Raw genomic sequence first — 20755 nt, forward strand, 5'->3', positions numbered from 1 at the left:
GTCATCTGCTTTGAATCTGAGAGGGAAGTAGGAAAAAAATCCCTAAACCCTAAACAGTGAGGGGACTCTGTGAAAGAATGGAGATACATTCAAGATCCATTCCAAAAGCATTTATTAAGTGCCTACTGAGGTCAGCTGCTGAAGACCAGCCATTGAGCTAGGTGCTGAAAAAGTACAAAGTTCACAAGACATCTTTGCTCTTGGGGGAATTCTTTCTAGTCAGTGAAGCAGGAAAGTAAAGAAATAGTTACAGTGTGCTGTGATAAGTTCTGTGATAAAGCTGTCTGTTGGTTATTACGGTAGCATGAAGGAAGGAGTCTGCAAACAGTGAATGCTTACAGCTTGTGCTGGGACAGGCATGTCACAGGAAGTGAGAACAATAGCCAGGCACTGCTCTAAATTTTGTACATGTACCGTTGAATTCTCTACCACTCTGCGGTAGGTAGTACTATTAGCTCTATTTTATAGACTAGGTGACTGAGGTGTTCAGTGCGTTAGTAATCTGCCCCAAAGCCACCAAGTTGGTGATGGGTAGGGCAGTGAGAAGTCAGTCATGGGAGGGAGAGCATCCCAGGCGGGGGAACAGCCTGTGTGAAGGTAGGGAGGAGTAAAAACACTTGGCATCCCAGGGAATCACTGGAATATAGAGGTACGGAGGGCCGGGCAAGAGAGAATGGAAACGTGAGAAGGCACAGGTTGTTGATGTGCTTGAAAACAAGTTTCACTGGGGGCTTCTGTCATATATGAAGAACTCCACTGATGGGTATAAGCAGTGACTCCACCCCAGAGGGACTGCTCAACTGAAGTCTGAAAACAGGTGGGGGCATTCTTTTAATCCCCAATGGATGCTCTCCTCCATCCTCAGAGACAGAACTGCTAGTCTCCTCCACTGAAGGCTCTTCTGATCCCTCCAGGATAAAGCAGAGGTGCCAGGTCATAGGGGAGGGAATGAAGGAGAAAGAAGTCAAGTCTGAACCCTGGGTCCCAAAGCTGATCACGCCCCTTGGGCCCCGGGCGAGGAATGACCTCACTGTTAGTTTCTGCCCAGGCTTGAAGAAGGTGGGGAGCAAGACCACATGCGGGAGCTGTCCTGGCCTGCTAGTTCCAGTCCTGCCACACCCTAGTCACTTGTGTCTAGGGGAATGTTTTCTTGTGCCTCCGTTTACCTAACCACCCTATTTGAGCCAAAAGCATTCTTTCCACATAAAAACCCCCAGAGTCTTGCGCTAACCTAGGCAGATAGTTTCCCACTGGGGCACATGTTTAAGGGCTCTGGGGTAGAGGTGGAGGTTCTCAAGGGTTGAGGCCATTGCCTCCATGTCTTTTAACTCAGGGTCTAGTCACCGCCCCCCTCTTTCTTAAGCACTGCCCTCCGCAGCTGCACTGCGGCGCCTTTAAACCCTCTCGGCCCTTGCCCCGCCCCTGGTCCGCCCCGTCCGAGGCGGGAGCAGGCTGAAAACCCCCGGCCCCGCCCGGGCGATCCACTCGCGCTGCGGCCCCCGCCTCGAGTGCGCAACTCTCCGACCCACGTGAACCGTAAGCTGGAGGGAAGGGTCCTTGAGGGCGTGGGATGTGCGCGGTCTCTAGAAAGCAAGAATCCCGAGCCTGCGGCTCGCTCCAGTAGGCTTGCGGATCGAGGGCTGGCAGGCAAGGGTCCGTTGACTGCCCTGCCCCGCCCTGGGCTGTCAGGTTCGTCCCCAGGCTCTGACCCCCGCATTGTTGAGCGATGAGGTCAGGCGGTGTTGCTAGTGCATAGACGGGGCGTTCGTCGGGATCGGAGACTCTGGGACTGCGCTCCGCCCGTCGGCTCCAGTCCCGGGTCTCGCTGGGGCGAGAAAAGGAGGGGGTCACGGATTATACGGCTGGCCCAGAGTGATGCAGGGTACAGGGTTCCGGCGCCCACCCTTGGCCAGCTCCGCGCCGCCGGGTCTTCCCAGGCGACCCTTCACTTCCTGGTTCCAGGAGCACGTGTGGGTGCTGCCTGCCCTCTTCGTTTCTGAAGCTCGTTTTTCTGAGGACTGGCTGTCGCGAGTTGGGGCGAGGGGCCGCCGTGCTCGGGTCCTGCAGTGGCCTCGCCTTCTCGGGTTTGGGCGGGGACTTGAAGTTCCAGTCCTCTCCAGGAGGGTCCCTCGACCTCAAGCATCTGGGAGGTTGCAGCCCAGACAGCGCCTCGGGGTGCCCTGCCTGTAGGAGGCGGTATTGGGGGAGGATGGCTGCTTTCCAGGCTTCCAGCCTCTACGGGAGCCGACGCCCCCACCCCTTGCCCCCTGCTGCTGGGAAAGTCGGTGGTGGCCGCGGGCGGGCAGGCGGGCTGCCCAGACCGCTGCGTCACCCCAGCGGCGGGCGGGGGGTGATTCATCCCAGTAACGGCCTAGGGCGTGGCGACTGGGGGCGACTGTTGGGGGGCGGACCAGCAGGACCGGAAATCGACTGCCGCAGACCTCCCCCACCCCCCTGCCCCGCGCGCTCTGCTGGAGCCCCTTCAGGTGATGTTCTGGGGAAGCTTGGTATCCGAGAGCAGAAAGAAGCAGGGTAGAGGTGAAATGGGGTAGAGGACTAATATGGGGATCCGGGGTAGGAGGAGACCCGTGGTTCTCCTAGTTTTTTGACTCCAGAGCACCAGAGGGACAGCTCCGGGTCTGTAACCCCACTTCCAATTTCTCCTTCCTAGTCCACAGGGAAGACTTCAAACTGCAGAGGAGGCCAAGGTAGGGTGAGGCCAGTGGGCCCCTACCCTTCCAGAATCAACAAATAAGTCTGTCCAAGTGCAATTCTTCCCCCACGCCCCACCCCAGCCCCTCTGGGGATTGGCCTCTAATCCTCCCCCCTCCACCCTACCCTATCCCTTCTCCCCCCCAGGATTTTCAGCTATGGGGCTCTCTAGCTCCGAATGGACTTTCTGTTGCCAGGATATTTCTTCTGAACTATTTCCTTGAATCTACATGTCTACCCCAACACTTGTAACTTCCTTCTCCACATGCTTCTATTCCCTCCACAGCTGCTTCCTTGAGGAATCTCTTGCACCTGTCTGTACCTGTGAAGCGACCCCTTTCCAAGGATCCCACTTCTGCTCCCCCTGCCGTGCCTCTGATCCCGCTTGGCGTCTCCTGACCACTTCTGCACAGAGTGGCTGTTTCTGCCTGGTGCCCCCACCCTGCCCCATTCCTGTGTTTGGTACACAGAAGCCATGGCAACGGCCCCCCCCATACCCCTCCTCCCATGCAAGCTTTGTGGCTTCCTGTTTGTGCAGCTTCAGCTTTCTCTGCTGCTCCCTGACTCGATAGCAAGGGGGCTGCCCCAGGGTGGCCCCTCAGTCGTAGGTCTCCCACCGCCCCTGCTCCCTGTGGCACTTCACTTTGGAGGCAAGGGTTCCCACTTCGCTTTTTCAGGATAGTCTAAATGGCACCTCTGGGTTGGGAAGTTCCCCTGTGTCCTCTCTGCACAATGAATGGAGAGTCCCTTTGTCTTCACAATTCAACACCCCTGCCCGGAGCCCTGGAATCCTCCCACCCCACCCCCATGTCCGCCTTTTCTTTGGCATCAGCTCCTCGGCTCGGTGGGGTGAGGTAAGCGTCCCTGGTCCAGCCAGGGTCTGGGTGCGGCTGAGGGCTGGAGTGCCTTTTGCAGCCCTCCCCTCTCCCAGCTGTTGTAACCTCGTGGGTGGGGGTGAGGGCTGTTCCCACTGCTGTCTGGAGTACCTCTGGAGTTCACCTTACTCACTGCCAGCCCATCCCCAAGCTGTGCAGCTGTCTTCCATTTGGACCCCCAGCTCTGAGCATTTCCCACACAGCTTCTCCCCACTCCAGTAGGCAAGTGGCTACCTTCCCTCCTTTAGGGGCGAGCCCCGGGTTCGCCACTGCAGCCCCAGCAGCCACGGCTTCACAGAGGTTGTCTGCTCGTGGGGGTGGGGAGAACAGCTGTGGGCAGGCTGCCTCATGGCTCTCCCTCCTGCCAGAGCTCTGCCTCATGGCTCTGGCACCGCAGGGTCTAGGGCAGTGGCCCCGAGTGGAGCTGAGACATTGCAGCTGGAGCCTGTGACCTTGCCAGCTGTGTCCAGACTCCAGAGTTTAGGAGGGCTCTCAACATCCATCCCAGAGGTGGGCCTGGGGGGCCCTCCATAGGCAACACTGGAGGGGTCAGGCTTCGGCCCTGCTCTCCCTTCGTAACCCTGGTGTCCGGGTTAATCATTCTCCTGTCCTTTTCTGGCTGTAGTGATCCCTGGGCCTCAGGCCAGTTGGCTCCATGGAGACACAGCCCTGAGGCCCAGGTGACTGCAGTGAAGCTGCTCCCAGAAGTGAGGTCTAGACAAGGGGCTGGGACAAGGTGACTTCTTGGTGGCAGCAGCCTCTGGCCCCCTCTCCTTCCTCCCAAGCCTCCCAAGCCTGTGCGGCAGGGTCACAGGCTCACAGAGACTGAGTGGTGGCTGAGCCGTTGGGGCTGGGCTGGGGGCAGGGAATCTTGTCTGCTCTCTCCGCAGACCTCAGCCGCTCAACTGGCCTGCCCAACCGGCCTGCCCGCCCCCGGCTAAGTGTGTGTGGGGCTGGTGTGTGGGTCAAGGTCCAGACTGACATTTGTCTGGCCCGGCTTTCAGGCTGGGTGAAGTGGGGGTGGGTTGCTCTTAATGAGGTTTAAAAATAGCTGATTTATGGGGAGGATCTCTGCAGGAAATGTGCAGCCCCATAAGCTGGAGTCAGAAAGAGCTTTTGGAGTGTGGGGAGGGGCTGCCTGACTCCAGCGCCGGCAGGGACTGAGGTATGAGGGGGGTTGAGGCAGCTGCTGTCCCTGTGACCTGCCCCAAGGGTCAGGGAGGAGGCGGTAGGAAGACTCATCCTGCTGTGTGCCTGACGTCGTCCCTGAAGCCTGACCTGGCCTGGGGCCAGATTGGGGAGGGGGAGTGTCTCCCTTCCCTCCCCTCCAACTTAGGTGCCTGGTCTGGGGCATCCTCTTTTATGTGCAATCAGGCAGCTCTATTTCAGAGCAGAAAGAAGAGCCCATGGGGAGGAGACGGAGGCAGGAAATGGAGTCCCATCCCATCTCTGGTCCTGGCTCCCCCTTGATGTGTGGCGTTCCAGGACAGGGCTCTGAGTGTGGGGACTTAGGCAGCGAGACGGCGGGTGGGGACAGACTGCCCACTGCGAGGTGTGGTCCTGTCAACTCAGGCCAGCGGTCAGGAAGCCACCCCCCTCCCCGTTCTTCCTGACTGAGGTCCTCAAACTAATATCACCCAAGGCTCCTGAATTAGGCCTTATTCCTGCTATAACAAATTATCACAAATTTTGTGACTTAAAGCAACATACATTTAATATCTTGCGGTGCTAGGTCTCTCTGGCTAAAATCAAGGTGTCGGCAGGGCTGCATTCTTTCTGGGGGTGCCTAGGGGAGATTCCACGCCTTGCATTTCCTAGCTTCTTGCTACTGCTGCTGCTAAGTTGCTTCAGTTGTGTCCGACTCTGTGCGACCCTGTGGACTGCAGCCTACCATGCTCCTCTGCCCATGGGATTTTCCAGGCAAGAGTACTGGAGTGGGTTGCCATTGCCTTCTCCATCCTAGCTTCTTGAGGCCACTTGCATTGCTTGGTCCACGGCCCTGTGAAACTCAATCATTGACTTCCCTCTCATTCTCCCACTTTGAGTCAACTGCCTTCCTCTTTCACTTATAATGACCCTTGTTGTGAGTACATTGGGCCCCGCTGGATGACCCAGGGTACTTTCCCTATCTCAAGATCCTTAATTCAGTCACACACGCAAAATCCCTTATGCAATATAAGGTAACATTTGCAGGTTCTGGGAAGTAGGACATAGGCACCTTTGCAGGAGCCATTCTGCCTCCCACTCCTTTTAGAAAGGAAAGTAGAATTAAGTAATACGTGATTTCTCATGGAAAGTCCCATTGCCTAGTGAAATCTGTTAAGGGCCTACCTAGACCTACCTCTCCAGGAAGCCCTCCAGGCGGCTTCTGTGCATATTCCTCCCTTAATTCCTGCGGCAAATGGGCTTCCCTGCTGGCTCAGCAGTAAAGAATCCGCCTGCAAGGCAGGAGGTGTGGGTTCGATCCTTAGGTCGGGAAGATCCGCTGGAGGAGGACATGGCAACTCACTCTGATATTCTTCCCTGGGGAATCCCATGGACAGAGGAACCTGGCGGGCTACAGTCCATGTTGTTTGAAAAGAGTTGAGTTGGCTTAGCAACTAAATAACAACAACATGATCTGTGTAGTTTAATATTCATCCTGTACAACTCTTGTACTTTCGCATGTGCTGTCTTTGTCTCTCTGATGGCATTATGTGCAACTTTAGAATCAAGGATTTCTGTCTCTTCTGCAAGCCCCAGCGCAAATAGTGGGTGCTCAGTGAAAGTGTTAGTTGCTCAGTCGTGTCTGACTTTTTGCGACCCCCTGGGCTGTAGCCTGCCAGGCTCCTCTGTCCATGGGCTTTTCCAGGCAAGAATACTGGAGTGGGTTGCCATTTCCTACTCCAGGGGATCTTCCCAACGCAGAGATCAAACCCACATCTCTTGCATCTCCTGCATTGGCAGGTGGATTCTATACCATTAGTGCCACCTGGGAAGCTCAGTAAAAACCCAGTGGCTACCTGGCATGGGTTCCCAAGCCACTGCATATTCTTTCTAAATCATTCTCCTTCCCAGACTGGAAAAGGCACAGCTGGGGTTAGGATGACCAGTTTGCCTTTGCTAAAGCTGACCACCCCTAATCAGGAGCTGAACCGCCAATCCTGACCTCATTTACCCTATGTTCTATTCCAGTGGGTTTTATACTTCATTGTAGGAGTGGAACCATTCAAATGAAATCTAATGGGAAGCCTCAATGTAGTAGACAGGCTCCTGTCATAAGGGTGGGAGAACCCGCAGGGGCCAAGGGGAGATGCTCTCATTTGGCAGCTGTTCTCCCCTCTGGGGCCCACCCGAGGGATTCGGTATGTGTCCCCATGGGCAGTGCCCCACTCCACAGGCTGTAGAGTGTGCTGACCGCGGGCCTGGCTGTGTCCTCTCCCCAGTCCCCCACAGCCACTGCCGCCAGCCTCCGGAATGGCCAACAGGGGACCTGCCTACGGCCTGAGCCGGGAGGTACAGCAGAAGATTGAGAAACAGTACGATGCGGACCTGGAGCAAATCCTGATCCAGTGGATCACCACCCAGTGCCGCAAGGATGTGGGCCGGCCCCAGCCTGGGCGCGAGAACTTCCAGAACTGGCTCAAGGATGGCACGGTGAGCGCAGGGCGCCTCCGACCAGAGGTACCGGGGAAGCGAGCATGGTCTCAGCCGAAGAGAGGAGTGCAACCCTGTCCCTAGCTTTCCTGAGCCCAGGGATCTCCATCGAGCAGAGGCCCTCCTGTTTTTCCTCCCTCCCACCAAGGGAAGTGGAAGCCTTAGGTAACAGGAAGGAGGAGGAGCGCCAGGGGAAGAGCTGGGGGAGGTGTGCTCTAGTCAGTGATCCTTGAATAGCATGGCTCACTTTCTGGGCTCAGAGGCAGGGGCTGGGCAGGAAGGAGCCCGAGGCTTTCTCCAGGTGGAGTCAGAACTGTCCTCAGGTAGGAGAGGTACCTGTGTCGTTCTCTGGAGCTGAGGGTGGTGCCCTGTGATCTGTGTGGGCATGGCCTCACCTCTGCTGTCCTCCCCCAGGTGCTGTGTGAGCTCATTAATGGGCTGTACCCCGAGGGGCAGGCCCCGGTGAAGAAGATCCAGGCCTCCACCATGGCCTTCAAGCAGATGGAGCAGATCTCCCAGTTCCTGCAAGCAGCCGAGCGCTATGGCATCAACACCACTGACATCTTCCAGACTGTGGACCTCTGGGAAGGTGGGCCAAGGCCAGGGTCAGGGCACTGTTGTCCAGAAGACCAGAGGTTGGCCTGAGCCATCTCCTCCAGGGAGAAGGGGCAGGTTTCTGGCAGCCTGAGGACAGAGTGGAGTGTGTATGTGTGTGCGTGCTCATTTGTTTGTGTTTTGGTAGAGCAGTTGACCATGTTGGAGGTTGGAATGGAGAACAGGGAGATCAAGAGTAAAGGAATTTGGGGACTGGGCCTGCTGACTTAGTGATAGAGGTGGAAGCCTGCCATTCAGGACCCTAGCCCCGCGGAGGCTACTACAACCCCTCCTTCTTCCCAGGAAAGAACATGGCCTGTGTGCAGCGGACACTGATGAATCTGGGCGGGCTGGCGGTAGCCCGGGATGATGGGCTCTTCTCTGGGGATCCTAACTGGTTTCCCAAGTGAGTATGTTGGGCAGCCCAGGCTCTGGGCCAGCGTGGTGATCGTGCTTACTCCTGTCCCTGGGAAACGCCTTCTACAAAGCACTTCCGCATCCCTTATCTCTATCCTCACGCCTTTCCTGGGATGGCAAGGGACAGTCCCTTTTGCGAGATGAGGGGTGGTGAGCTCAGTGCTCTCTGGGGCAGAGCCGGCACCAGCACTTAGGCCAGAGAAGCCTGTACTCTGCCCTGGGAGGACATTTACCGGGGCAGCCTCCACCCTCCTCCTAACCAGCATTCACTTTCCACCCAGGAAATCCAAGGAGAACCCTCGGTACTTCTCGGACAACCAACTGCAGGAGGGCAAGAATGTGATTGGCTTACAGATGGGGACCAACCGCGGGGCTTCTCAGGCAGGCATGACCGGCTACGGGATGCCGCGCCAGATCCTCTGATCTGCTGTGCAGCCCTGCCCCTGCCCTCCGTGAATGGTTAATATATATGTTGTTTTTTTTTTTTTTTTAGCATTGACATTCCCTGAGAGCCCCTGGGAGCTCTCGCACTCCCTTCTGCCAGGGTTGGGGCCTGGCCTGTCTCTTCCGGGGGTGCCCGACGGTGGCCTCCCCCTTGTGCTTACTAATACATTCCCTTCTCCAAACCCACAAAACTGGACCAACTGGCCTCTTTTCCCCTGGGACCAAGACTGGGGGGGACCTTACCCCCTCTCCGCACCATACCTCTTCTTTTTCCTCTGGCCTCTTCCCTCTGAGCCCTGTGCCCTAATCCATTCCTTAGCTGGGCATCAAGGATGCTGCCTGACGGCCTTCTCCCCCCACAAGTATGCCTTGCCCACAGCTGTGGCTGCAGGGACTTAATTTATAGGGAGGGGCCTGTGGCCGCCGCCACCCCAGCCCCAGCTGGACTGCACTCACCACACTTTGGAGGCAGCCTGCCCTGGCAGAGGCCCCCAGGCTTCTCATTTTCCATCCTTTCTGTGGCTAAGGGGTGGGGGTGAGGGGGCCTGGGAGGGTAGGCTGCTCACCATGGGCTGGGGCTTGAAGAATCTGAGTTTGCTGATTTAAATAAAGAATCTCTGTCTTTTTTTTTTTGGATGGATTCTGGCTGTGTCTGGGGGGAACCCACTGTGGGGAAGGGAGGGATGTGGGGGATGTATGGGCACTGGCTCCAGGGAAGAGGGTTTTGAGATGGAAGGTCACAAGTGTCCCCCCATCTTTGACTTCCTTCCCATTCTTTTTCTCACTTGTTTAGGTGAGGGGTTGAGAAGGGACAGGCCTTCCCTGCTGCCTTCAGGTTAAGAGTCATGATGACAGGATATGTGGGTAGCGTCCAGACGGAGGGGGGCCCTCACCTAGCTGGGCCCTTCCCACAACCAGAACGGCTGTCAGTCACTGCAGGAAGGTGGGGCTGGCTGTCCCCCGAGTCCTGAGTCCTGACAAGTGTCTGGGTTGGAGGCGTCTCCCACAGGCTTGATGCCAGGTGGCTTCTGTTGGAGCTGGCCAGACCAGCTTGGGGGGTGGGGTTGCAGTGGTGGGGGTCTGGTGAACAGGGGCATGAGTGAGCTGGAAGGAGTTGGTGATGACTGGAGGGAGGAAGCCTTGTTGATCAGACACTTGGGAGCTGCATGTTCTCGAGAGCTTAGCAGCATCTTCTGGATGGGTGGCCTTGGACCACAATTGTCAAATTTTGGGGTTGGGTTGTCCTGACTCCTACCCCTGACCTGGGCAAGAATGTTCCACCTGTAGTTTCCAACCCCATGGCCTTCCCATCAGATCTGGCATCTCCCCCGAGGCCCTGGGCCGGCCCTCCGCACTTCAGCTCCCACCCCTACCAGCCAGCCTGGCCTCCATTGTCCCTCTCCCCACTTTTACTACCATTTATCTTTGTTTCCTGAGGCGGGAGAAAGCCGCAGCATTGTGCCTGGGGGTGACAGAATGTGCAGTGGGTAGATAACCAGAGACCTTCCATTCTCCTTCCTCCCACCCCACTGCGGCTCCCTCTGCCAAGAAGCACCTACTGTGTGCCAGGCCCCAGGCCACTGCTGTGCATTAGCCATTAGCTCAGGGACTCTCTGCCTTATCCAAGCCCCAGCCATGGGTGAGACAGTATTTGCTTGCCTGCTGCACTCCCTTGGGTTGTGGCACAGATAAGATAGGCTGCCGCCTCTGTGCGAATTCCCAGGGAGTTAGCTCTCACTCAAGCCCATTATCTCCCAGTTATCTCCCATTCAGGAAGGCTTTGTGGAATGCCAGTAAGGAAGAGTGATGTCATTGCAGAGACAACATTGAATTCACTGATGTTTAAACTGAAAAACCGTTTGTACTCTTCTCTGATTTAACTATTAATAGCTACAAATTTGGAGAAGGAAATGGCAACCCACTCCAGCGTTCTTGCCTGGAGAATCCTAGGGATGGGGGAGCCTGGTGGGCTGCCGTCTATGGGGTTGCACAGAGTCAGACACGACTGAAGCGACTTAGCAGCAGCAGCAGCAGCAGCTACAAATTATTGGCCACCAGCCTCAGGACTTTCTGGGACCAGCACACCACAGAGCCAAGACTGAGAACCACTGTGTTCTCCCAGCAGATTCCCATGATAGTCCATAAAGTGGATATTACTGTATTCCTTCATTTTGTTCCCAGATGAACACACTGGATCTCAGGACAGGAAACTTGCCCAAGACCACATAAGGAGTTAGTGGAGGGACTAGGGTTTTGAGGGCTTCCCTGGTGGTTCAGTAGTAAAGAATCCATCTGCCAATGCAGGAGATTCAAGAGACACAGTTTCGATCCCTAGGTTCTGGAGAAGGGAATGCAACCCACCCCAGTATTTATGCCTGGAAAATGCCACGGACAGAGGAGCTGGCAGGCTATAGTTCATGGGGTCGCAAAATAGTCAGACACAACTTAGGGACTGAACAACAAGTAGAGTTTTGAATCCAGATCATCCTGGCTGAGAGCTCACTGAACCTTGCTGCTCCAGCTGGGACTGAATTTTGAGAGGTGCCCAGCCTCCCTCCTGGCTGCAACCACTGCCCACCAACAAGCTGGGTGAGGCCCCTCCATGTCTCCCCTTAATCCATCTCACTCCAGGTTCAGCTCCTTCCTTCTGGAACTGACCTCCACTGACAACTCAGCATTTTGTTTGGTTTTCTGATGGCTTCATTCCAGCATTTTGTTCTATTTGAGGTCATAGTTTCATCCCTAATCTGGCCCCTCATATTTCCTGCTTCGTCATCAGGCCCTGGAGGCCAGAATGGGTCCCAGCCCTGGGATTGGAAGGAAGAACTCTGAATGGCACCCCCCTTCCCTGCCATCTCCTAGCAGTTCATTTCCCATGGCTCTCCACACTGGTGTTCCCCAACACGCTGTGCCTGCGGGTCTGTTCTGCCACGAATAATCTCCCCTCCCAGGAGTTACCGCAGTTCCTTCTCTCCTTCAAGTCTTTGCTCAAATGTCACCTTCCAAGTACTGCCTTCCCTGGCCACCCTATTTAAAACTATACACACTCCACCCTCAACCTGCACCCCATCATCCTTCCCTGCTTTCTCCTATCACCACCTGATATCCAATAAATTTTACTTATTTATTTTCTGGCTCCACCCACAGAATGCATAGTCTTTAAGAGCAGGTTTGTGTTGATTTTGTTGATACAGTGTAGTGCCTGGCATGTTGTAGGTGCTGGATAAATATTTGTTGAATGAATAAATGAATGAATGAGTGAATATCACAAGGCCCTCACACTCCCGAATCCCATGGCATGGTGCCCAGCCAGCCCAGCATCCCAGCAACCAACCCAGCCTGTGATTGGATCTGAAATGGAACCAGCCTGTCTGTCAGTTTCTGATGCTTCCTCATTGTTCATTTCCAAAAGGTGAAAACCTGAGGAGTCAGTCCTCCTACAGCCAGAGGAGTGGTGGTTGGGAAGGGGATGGAGAGTGGTTTGTGTGCTCTGGGCAAATGGAAGGTGCACTGAGGCCTTGCAGGAGAAAAGTGGGAGGAGGGCAGGGGGAAGAGGTAAGAGTCAACTTTGGTTCATTTACTCCTTGTGTTCAGCCTTGAAGTGGAAAATCACTGTGTAGGTAAGGGGAAAGTAGGCTTGGCCTGTGGCGGCTGATGGGAAGGAGAGCTGGAGCAGGGAGGCAGGGAGCAGGGGAAGGAGGAGCAGGAGATGGAGAAGCAGGAGGAAGAGAGATTCACAGTGAGGCTGACCTGTGTGGAAATAACTTAGTTCTGCACGGTCTGTTCCTGTGTGCTGAATGTGCATCCAGGTGTGAGAATTCACAGCACAAGGGCTCACGGGGTGACCATGTGTGGAGGCTGCCTGTGAGCATGTGTTTACCAAGGACTAGGGACTGGAGGTGCGGAGAAGTGTATGTAGGCAGAGTGTAAGCATCTGAGCCCTTGTGCGTGGCTCCGCGGACAACAGTAGGTCCATTCTTACCTGTGCAGCCCAGGGAGGTCTCTGAGAGCCTGGCAAAAGGCCCAAGGATCGGTGAAACAGGGAAAGGGCTGGACAGTAGGGCCCCAGGGAGGGAGCAGTAAAGGGCCTGGGATTAAATTTGTTGAAGAGAAGGCTAAAGGTAAATTAGTAATCGGCTCCTTGCAAAGAAATGAGTTTTAGTCCCAGTGGCTGGGGAGGTAGATTAAAAGCAAATGCACTGAAGTTCCACATAGAGAAATTTAGTTTAAACAAGGAAAAATGATCCTCTTGACTCAGGTGTTTTAGCCTCTGGATTCTCTTAAGGGTCAAGAGGAATGCCTTCAATAATAGTACAAATCTCATCTTCTTTTTTTTTTTTTTTAGTTCTACCAGTTTGTTGCTACCAACCCATCTCCCTTCACCCTCTGCACGCATGCTCAGTCATGTAACCCCATGGACTGCAGCCTGCCAGGCTCCTCTGTCCACGGACTTTTCAAGGCAAGAATACTGGAGTGGGTTGCCATTTCCTTCTCCACAAATCTCATCTTCTTAACGTGGAAAATGGGCAATTCTGTCTGGAAACGCTCATATATAACCCATTTTTTCATTCATGTATTCATTCCTTCAACAGTGATTGGGGTTCTACCCTATGCCAGGCATAGGAGATATGAAGATTATTAACACATGATCTCTTTGCTCACAAAGTGCATAATCCTGTAGGGGAGATAAAACACGGAGACGAGCCAAGGTAATTCAGAAAGCCAGCGATAAGTGCCTTTGGAGAAATGCCAGCAGGGCTCTCTGGGAGGATCACTGGCCAGCCTCCCACAGTCGTGGATCATTTCTGGAGTGGAGGCTGGTGGTGATACCGTGGTGAGCTGAGGCTGTGTGTCTCAGGGATCTTCTCTCTGATGTGTCCGGAGGAGTGAGGTTGCTGGTTGGGATTGTGGGTGGGAGTTGCTCCTCCAGAAAAAGGAGTAGTCACTAGCTCTGTGGTGAGAAGTCGAGTCTCAGTGGAGGGTGAAGGTGCTGTTCTTTTCCTGCCTGGAATGGGGGTGGGCAAAGAGGTCCGAGTCAGGGTGAGAACCAGGGATTGCACTGGCACAGATCAACGTCGCTGGTGGAGGGGCTCACACTCATGTTGCCGCAGGCCCTGGGGCTGTCACACCATTTCACCCCACTGTTGGCAGGGCTGAGTTTGGAGCTCTGTTTCCATGAGAGCTCGGTGTGGGGCTGAACCATCACAGTTGTGATGATGATTCTAATTCACCCCCATTTTTCTGTTATTTACTGCGCTGAGGATTTAACCTGTATATTATATTTGTCCTTTCACTATTTCAAAAAAATATTTATTGAGTACCTATTCAGGGCAAGGCATCTATTGGGTGGTGGAGGATACAGCAGTCAACAAGGCAAGTGTAGTCTGTGCCCTCCTGGGAGAATCGAGAAGAGCAGAGAGCTGGTTGTAATATAATGGGATTTGTGGTGGGCTAAGGGGAGTCTAGGTGAGAAGCCAGAGGAGGAGACTTAGCACAGCCTCACGGGGAGGGACATCAGTGAAGATTTCTGGAAGGTGAGGTGTGAACTGAGGATTTAAGGATAATTAGAAGCATAAGGGAGAGGCCAGTAGTGATAGGGAGGGTGGTGTTCTCAGCTAGGCTGCAGCATGGGCATGAGCTGGAGATGGGAATGTGCAGGGCCAGACAGTAGAATGGGCATGTTTAGAGGTGGGAGGGGTGGGTGCTGAGAAATGCACAATATCAGAGGGGCTTCAATGTCAATGAATAATTTTGGACCTTTCATTAAAGGCAAGGGGGAGACACTGAAGGATTTTAAGCAGGAGGATGAAGAGATGAGAGTTGGATTTTAATTTAGCCAAATTCCTTAGGCTACAGGGTAGAGAATGACCTAGGAAGGGTAGAGGATTATCTGGAATTATCTAGTGAGTGAGGCAGATCGACTCCAGGAGGTTACTACAGCAGTCCAGACGGAAGTGAGAGCAGCTGGGGAAGGAAGGCCAGTGAAGATGGAAAGAAGAGACTGGATTTCAAAATTGTTTAGTATTCTGTGCAGAGTGAAGCGGGGAGAGGGAGCCAGAAAGACAGGCTTCTGGCTTCAGCCACTAAGCTAATGGTGTCTGGGTCTGGGTCACGAAATATTATGGGCTTCCCTGGTGGCTCAGATGGTAAAGAATCTGCCTGCAATGCAGGAGACCTGGATTCCATCCCTGTGTTGGGAAGATCGCCTGGTAAAGGGAAGGGCTACCCACTCCAGTTTTCTTGCTTGGAGAATTCCATGAACAGAAGAGCCTGGCGGGCTAAAGTCCATGGGGTCATAAAGAGTCGGACACAACTGAGCGACGAACACACATGGAATATTATTCTCTCCCATTTTACAGATGGGGAACCTGAGGATAAAAGTAACTCGCAGAACCCAGCAGGTGGCTGAACTGGGACTTACACTTGTGGCAGAAGGAGTCCAAGTTAACTGCTCACCCCATGATCGTGCTCCCTGGCTTGGTGGCTGACACTGGGGAGGGATTCCACTTGCAGCCAGCACAAACTGTGGTTTTTCTGTGGGTGGAGGCTGGGGCCACAGTGAGGAAGGGAGAGGTCAGGCTTAGGAAGAGCGCAGAAAGTTCAACTCTCCAGCAGCCACCTCTCAAAGGCAAATGAAGAACTGGCAGAACTGGCAGCTATAAAAAGGAACTAATGGAGAGGCCTCAAGGCCCAGCCCCTGATCCTGTAACTTGGGGTTTCTGTCCCCGAGGCTCCTTGATTTTTTTGGGAGCCCACTGACAGCCTAGCATTTCCCTCCAGCAAGAAAAGCTACCACAATCACCAGGACAATATCTGAGAGTTGTGCTTTCAAGGCACTTCCATATCTATGAGTTCCAGGGACAGGAAGCCTTGTCACCACTTGGGAAAGCTTGAATATTTTTATACCTTTTGGGGAGAAGAGAGAAACTGAAACCTAGAGACTGTAAGTGATGGTCCAGGGTCCCAGGGATTTTGAGAATAGAAAGCACATCTCACGTGTCTTTAGATGGCTCCTGGTTCTCAAAACAGTAGTACCCGACCCAAAGGGAGCTCATCCCAAGTTCATGGTTTTGAATTGGTTCTGCATATACTAGAATTCAGGTCTTTGGACTCCTGGTCATTCACCAGGTGTTGAAAATACCCATGTCAAGCATCCCTGGGGATGGGACTGACTGGAGAGTCCAGCAGACACACAGGATGGTTGGAATGCCTCAGGCCCCATCCAGGATCTTCCCCAAGCATGCCACCCTCTAACTGGTTGGAAATGCAAATTCTAGTTAGTCCTGTTAGGCCAGGAATCTGCGGTGAAGATTATGGGGGTGGTGCTCTGAATTTACATTTTAAACTGGCTCCCCCTGTAATTCTTAGGCAGCGGCACTGTCCTAGGAGATTCAGACAGAGAAGTTTCTCCAACAAGAAAATTGAGGTCTGAGCCAGCTCTGGCTGTGCCTTGAACTGGAGTTGTCTCCACCCCCCAACCCTGTACTGTTTGGCGACTGTGGCTGGGTTGCCAGGGGAACCAGGCTGTGTAACTTCCTGGCTTTGGCGGTTTTCCCCCCTTGGCCTTATCTCAGCGTCCGCCACCCAGTCCAGGCCTGTGCCGGTCACGTAGGAGGAGAAGCCGGTGCCAGGCATGTGGAGGCGTGTCCAGGGCACCAGGGCAATGCTGACCCAAGAACGTGGGGCAGGCAGGAAGGTGGAGATGAGACTTTTGAAGTTGGGAAGGCTGCAGATTTATTGATGACTTTCTTCTTGGCCTCAGAGTTATCTGCCCAGGGGGAAGGAGGCCAGGTAGGGAGGTTAAGGGAATCGGGAGGTATGACCAGCATGAGGCTCTCTCTGGCACTGTTCCGCCCATAGTGGGGAGGGCACCAATATCAGAGGGTGATATTGCCCTACTGGCCTGTATGCTCTCATCTTTCCCTCCCCTCTTCTAGACCCAGGGACTCCAACCAGCTACAGGCATCACCCGGCAGTTCTCACTTCCATTCTCACCCTAACCATCTTCTGACCCCAGTTTCACTGCACCCCACTCTTGCCTTGGTGCTCACAGTCTTTCTCCTTGGCCCCAGATTTCTTCTTGTCAAACTCTCTCTCCTATCCCTGTCCCTTGCCTGGTCTCTCAGGCTGTAGCAGGAAGGCTCTACAGTTTTTAAGAATGGGAAAGAGAAAAAGAGTTTTGAAGAAAGCAGGAAGGCAGTAAATTCCTGGTGGAAAATAATTCATGCATTTAAGTATTTATTTGTGTTTTAAGCCATACTTTGTTTTAGAAAGACTTGGGGCAGTTTGAGAGTTCAAATATTCCAGGAAGGGGGTTGTGAAACAATCTCTCAGGCTTCCTTGCAACTTAGAGGATTTACAGTCTGATTCCTGGTCATGTTTATACGACACTGAAGACAAAAGGCATTCCCTCCTCCCCCAGTATCCCCCTGCTTTGTGGGAAGGGAAAGGGAAGAAAGCCACCAGGCAGTATGCAAACTGAGGTTTAAACCTGGTTTGCCCTTCACAGCCCCTCTCTTCTGGGCTATTATCCATCTCAAAGATGAGGGAACAAGACTCCGGTGGTTGGGCAGGTCACCTAAGGCCTCTCAGTTATAAGCGGCTGTGCTGGGGGTCAAACTCTGTTGGTCTGGCTCCCAAAACTTAGTCAGTCCTATCCTTCTTCACTGTGCTGCCTCAGGAGCACGGGTCATGGGGAGAGCTCCCTCCAGGCTGCCCTAGATAGAACTGTGGGCTCTCAACAGCCTAGGAAACAGTTTTGCTTTAGCAAGACCTGAGTGGGCTTCCTAGAATTCCCTTCACAGGCAGGTGTTACCCCTAAGAATGGAGAAGAAGCTGCCATAGGAGGCAGGCCCAGAGGAGGGAAGTGGGGTCCTGGAGAAATGCCAGAATGTGTGCATATAGCGAAGGATTTCAGAGAGAACAGGAGTGTAGCAGACCCCCACTAACCCACAACTCCATCCACTGAACACAAAAGCTTCTACAGGAATGCAGAAGCCCCATCTTTTTTGCCCATTGGACATGTGTGGCCCTGCTCCCCACTATCCCATGTCTAGGGTCTGCAACTCTGATCCCTGTGTTCAGAAGTACAGGTTCCTAAATGCATTTCAAAGAGACAGAGAAAGAATCAGAGTCTCCTTTCTCATGTTCTTAGGCAGGAGACATGGTCCACTGAGAGGCCAGACTTTTCATTTTAACCAAATGGCTCCCCTGGGTCCTGTCTCCCAGGCTCCTCCCATTTAAATGTGCTGATTCATCACAGAGTCAAAATTCTTATCCCTCTTGCCTCAGCCAACATGGGGAGCATTTCAGGAGACCAGCCGGATGGGGCCTGCCTAACTCAGCACCCCAAGGCCCTGTGGGGTGGGGAGGAGCTATGGGAGTCAGCCCAGGCCTTGGGCTTTGCTCCCAGCCCTGAGGCACCCAGCAAATCTCTCAGCTCTGGGCTCCTGGCCAACAATCCAGGGTTTACTCTGAGACTTCACTGGGAGTGGCGACTTGGTAGGAAGGGTCAGGCAGCCAGAGGTGGGGCTAGGGTTGAGCAGAGAATCCGGACCTGCCCTCCTCCTTAGGCGACTGCAGCCAGCTGTCCCCCATTGTTCTCACCCCTCAGCTTGCTGGGCGTGAGAATGCTGGAGGGGGCAGAGCAGAGGAGGAGAGTGAATAGAGAGCTTGGGGGTCGGAGTAGAAGGAGGGAAATCCCAAAGATGCACAACAAGTAGAGAAGAGAGGAAGAAAAGGAAGGGCACAGGGGAGAAGGTGGAAGAGGGCATTGAGGGAGGAGCTGGCAGAGCAGCTGAGGCTGGGAGGTGAGAGCAAGGGCCCCTGCCCAAGTCCCATCGGACATGGTTGGGCATTTGAGCCAAGTTTTGCTGAGAAGGGAAAGGTTGCCTCCTACTTATCAGGGGCGGAACTGCTGGGTTTTGTGAGGCCTGGAGTCTGGGAAGTCCCTGCTAAGAAAAATGATACAAAATTAATTAGAGGAGTAAACACTTAATTCAGAGAAGGTGATGGCAGCCCACTCCAGCAATCTTGCCTGGCAAATCTCATGGACGGAGGAGCCTGGTAGGCTGCAGTCCATGGGGTCGCTACGAGTTTCACTTTTCACTTTCATGCATTGGAGAAGGAAATGGCAACCCACTCCAGTGTTCTTGCCTGGAGAATCCCAGGGTCGGGGGAGCCCGGTGGGCTGCCGTCTATGGAGTCACACAGAGTCGGACACGACTGAAGTGACTTAGCAGCAGCAGCAAACACGTAATTAGAATAGTAAGTCACAACAAATTATCCATTAAAAAAAAATCTGGCAAATACTGTAAGCATCATGACATCTGGAAGAATAAGATACATAAGGTTAAGAATACATAAGAATAAGATACATAATAATAACATAAGATCTGTATGAATTTCTCAACCACAAATTGACTCTTGCCAAGGGTGCCCACCATCCACCTCTGCAAGGACTGAATCACGTGCCGCTGCAGCTACTGACCCTCAACACCCCCCTGAAGGAGTTCAGGGCGGAGAACAGAAATGAGGCCCTCTGTGCTCCTGGAAAACTGGCAGGACAGCTCTGTAGACTAAATTGGTCTTGAGTCCAATTCTTCCATCTCCTCCTATCTAGAAAAACACTACAATCCTTCTTAGTGACGACTGTTTCTTGTGATGAGCAGAAGCTTCAGGAGACTCTCAGAACCTCTCTAAAAAATAAACGTGTATACCTGTGGTGGATTCATGTTGATATATGGCAAAACCAATACAATATTGTCAAGTTAAAAAATAAAATAAAAAAATAAACGGGCTTGATTGCCTGTCTGCCTCCTTTACCAAGATCACGTACATATGACCTTCCCCCTTTCCTCTTTGGAGCAGTCTCTGGGAGCTCTCTGAGGTGCTGTCTCCTGGGCTGCAGTCCTCACTTTGCCCCCAGTAAAACTTAACTCACAATTCTCACGTGGTACACTTAAGTCAACAAATTCGCTGCCTGAAACAAGTGAAAAAAGCCTTTACCTTTTTTTGGCTGCTTATTTTTTGTCTCTCCACATGTCAATGGCTTTATAATATTAATATTACTTTTTAAAGAGAATGGGCTTCCCTGGTAGCTCAGCCAAGAACTACCAGTTTTTCCTCTGGCATGATTTTGATCAGCCCTTTTATTATTGACAGATTGGAATGTTTCATTCATTTCAGTTTCTTGTTGTATCAGTTTTTTGATTGCTGTCAAATTTGAGAAATCTGTGAAATTTCTTATATGAGTTGTAGGATTTGAGGGGATGGTTCAGTACATCATCTTAAATATTCTTTGAGTTGATGGCACTCACTGACCAGACTGTCATACCTCATTTTAGTGTACTAATGTGAATTTTATGCAGTCACCATCAGTGTCAATCTTTTATGTCAAACCAACAAGAAATTTAACATTTCACCAATATATTCATGTGATTTTCCCCTCTGGTTAATTGGATTATTAAACAATCCAGGCACTTGTTTATTCTGTTCAAAATTTTTTCTATTCTTCTTATTGAATTGGGGCTTCCCAGGTGACTCAGAAGGTGAAGAATCTGCCTGCAATGGAGGAGACCCAGGTTTGATTCCTCGGTTGGAAAGATTCCCTGGAGAAGAGAATGGCTACCCACTCCAGTATTCTTGCCTGGAGAATCCCATGGACAGAGGAGCCTGGTGGGCTACACAGTCCGTAGGGTCACAAAGAGTTGGACAACTGAGCGACTAACATTTATCGGATTACCTTTTTTGATAATCTGAAAATTTTTGTTTCAATTTGCTTCTTGGTTTCAAAATAATTTTTACTGATTTCATGGTTCATTTTTATTACTTTTGTCTCATAAATCCATTAATTTCTTTTATTGAGATATAATTAACATATAACATTGTGTTAGTTTCAGGAGTACACTACAGTGATTCCGTATTTGCATTTATCGTGAGATTATCACCACAATAATTCATCACCACGTATAGTTATAATTTTTTTCCTAGGATGAGAACTTTTAAGATCTGCAACTTTCAAATATACACTATTACTAACGATATACACCATGCTGTACCTTATATCTCCAGGACTT

At 52.6% G+C, this 20755-nt stretch overlaps 1 protein-coding gene and 1 long non-coding RNA gene across 2 annotated transcripts; one reads left to right on the forward strand and one right to left on the reverse strand.

The window, feature by feature from the left end:
- Positions 1 to 95: 95 nt before the first annotated feature.
- LOC113884354 lies at positions 96 to 3120 on the reverse strand. The gene is made up of 2 exons (XR_003508855.1): positions 3035 to 3120; positions 96 to 2184 (listed from the first exon to the last, which is right to left on the reverse strand). It is a non-coding gene; the product is annotated as an uncharacterized LOC113884354 (long non-coding RNA).
- TAGLN2 (transgelin 2) lies at positions 1429 to 9310 on the forward strand. The gene is made up of 5 exons (XM_027528886.1): positions 1429 to 1536; positions 7013 to 7223; positions 7638 to 7812; positions 8121 to 8223; positions 8516 to 9310. The coding sequence occupies exons 2-5, from the start codon at positions 7044 to 7046 to the stop codon at positions 8655 to 8657; spliced, it is 600 nt and encodes a 199-aa protein (XP_027384687.1). The 5' UTR covers positions 1429 to 1536; positions 7013 to 7043; the 3' UTR covers positions 8658 to 9310.
- Positions 9311 to 20755: the final 11445 nt, after the last annotated feature.

The sequence above is a fragment of the Bos indicus x Bos taurus genome, chromosome 3, assembly GCF_003369695.1.
Source record: "Bos indicus x Bos taurus breed Angus x Brahman F1 hybrid chromosome 3, Bos_hybrid_MaternalHap_v2.0, whole genome shotgun sequence".
NCBI classification, from domain to species: domain Eukaryota; kingdom Metazoa; phylum Chordata; class Mammalia; order Artiodactyla; family Bovidae; genus Bos; species Bos indicus x Bos taurus.

Coding starts and splice junctions, on each gene's coding strand:
- TAGLN2 (XM_027528886.1), top strand. CDS start 7,044: ATGGCCAACAGGGGACCTGCCTACGGCCTGAGCCGGGAGGTACAGCAG. Junction 7,224..7,637: donor ACTGGCTCAAGGATGGCACG/GTGAGCGCAGGG, acceptor GTCCTCCCCCAG/GTGCTGTGTGAGCTCATTAA. Junction 7,813..8,120: donor GACTGTGGACCTCTGGGAAG/GTGGGCCAAGGC, acceptor CCTTCTTCCCAG/GAAAGAACATGGCCTGTGTG.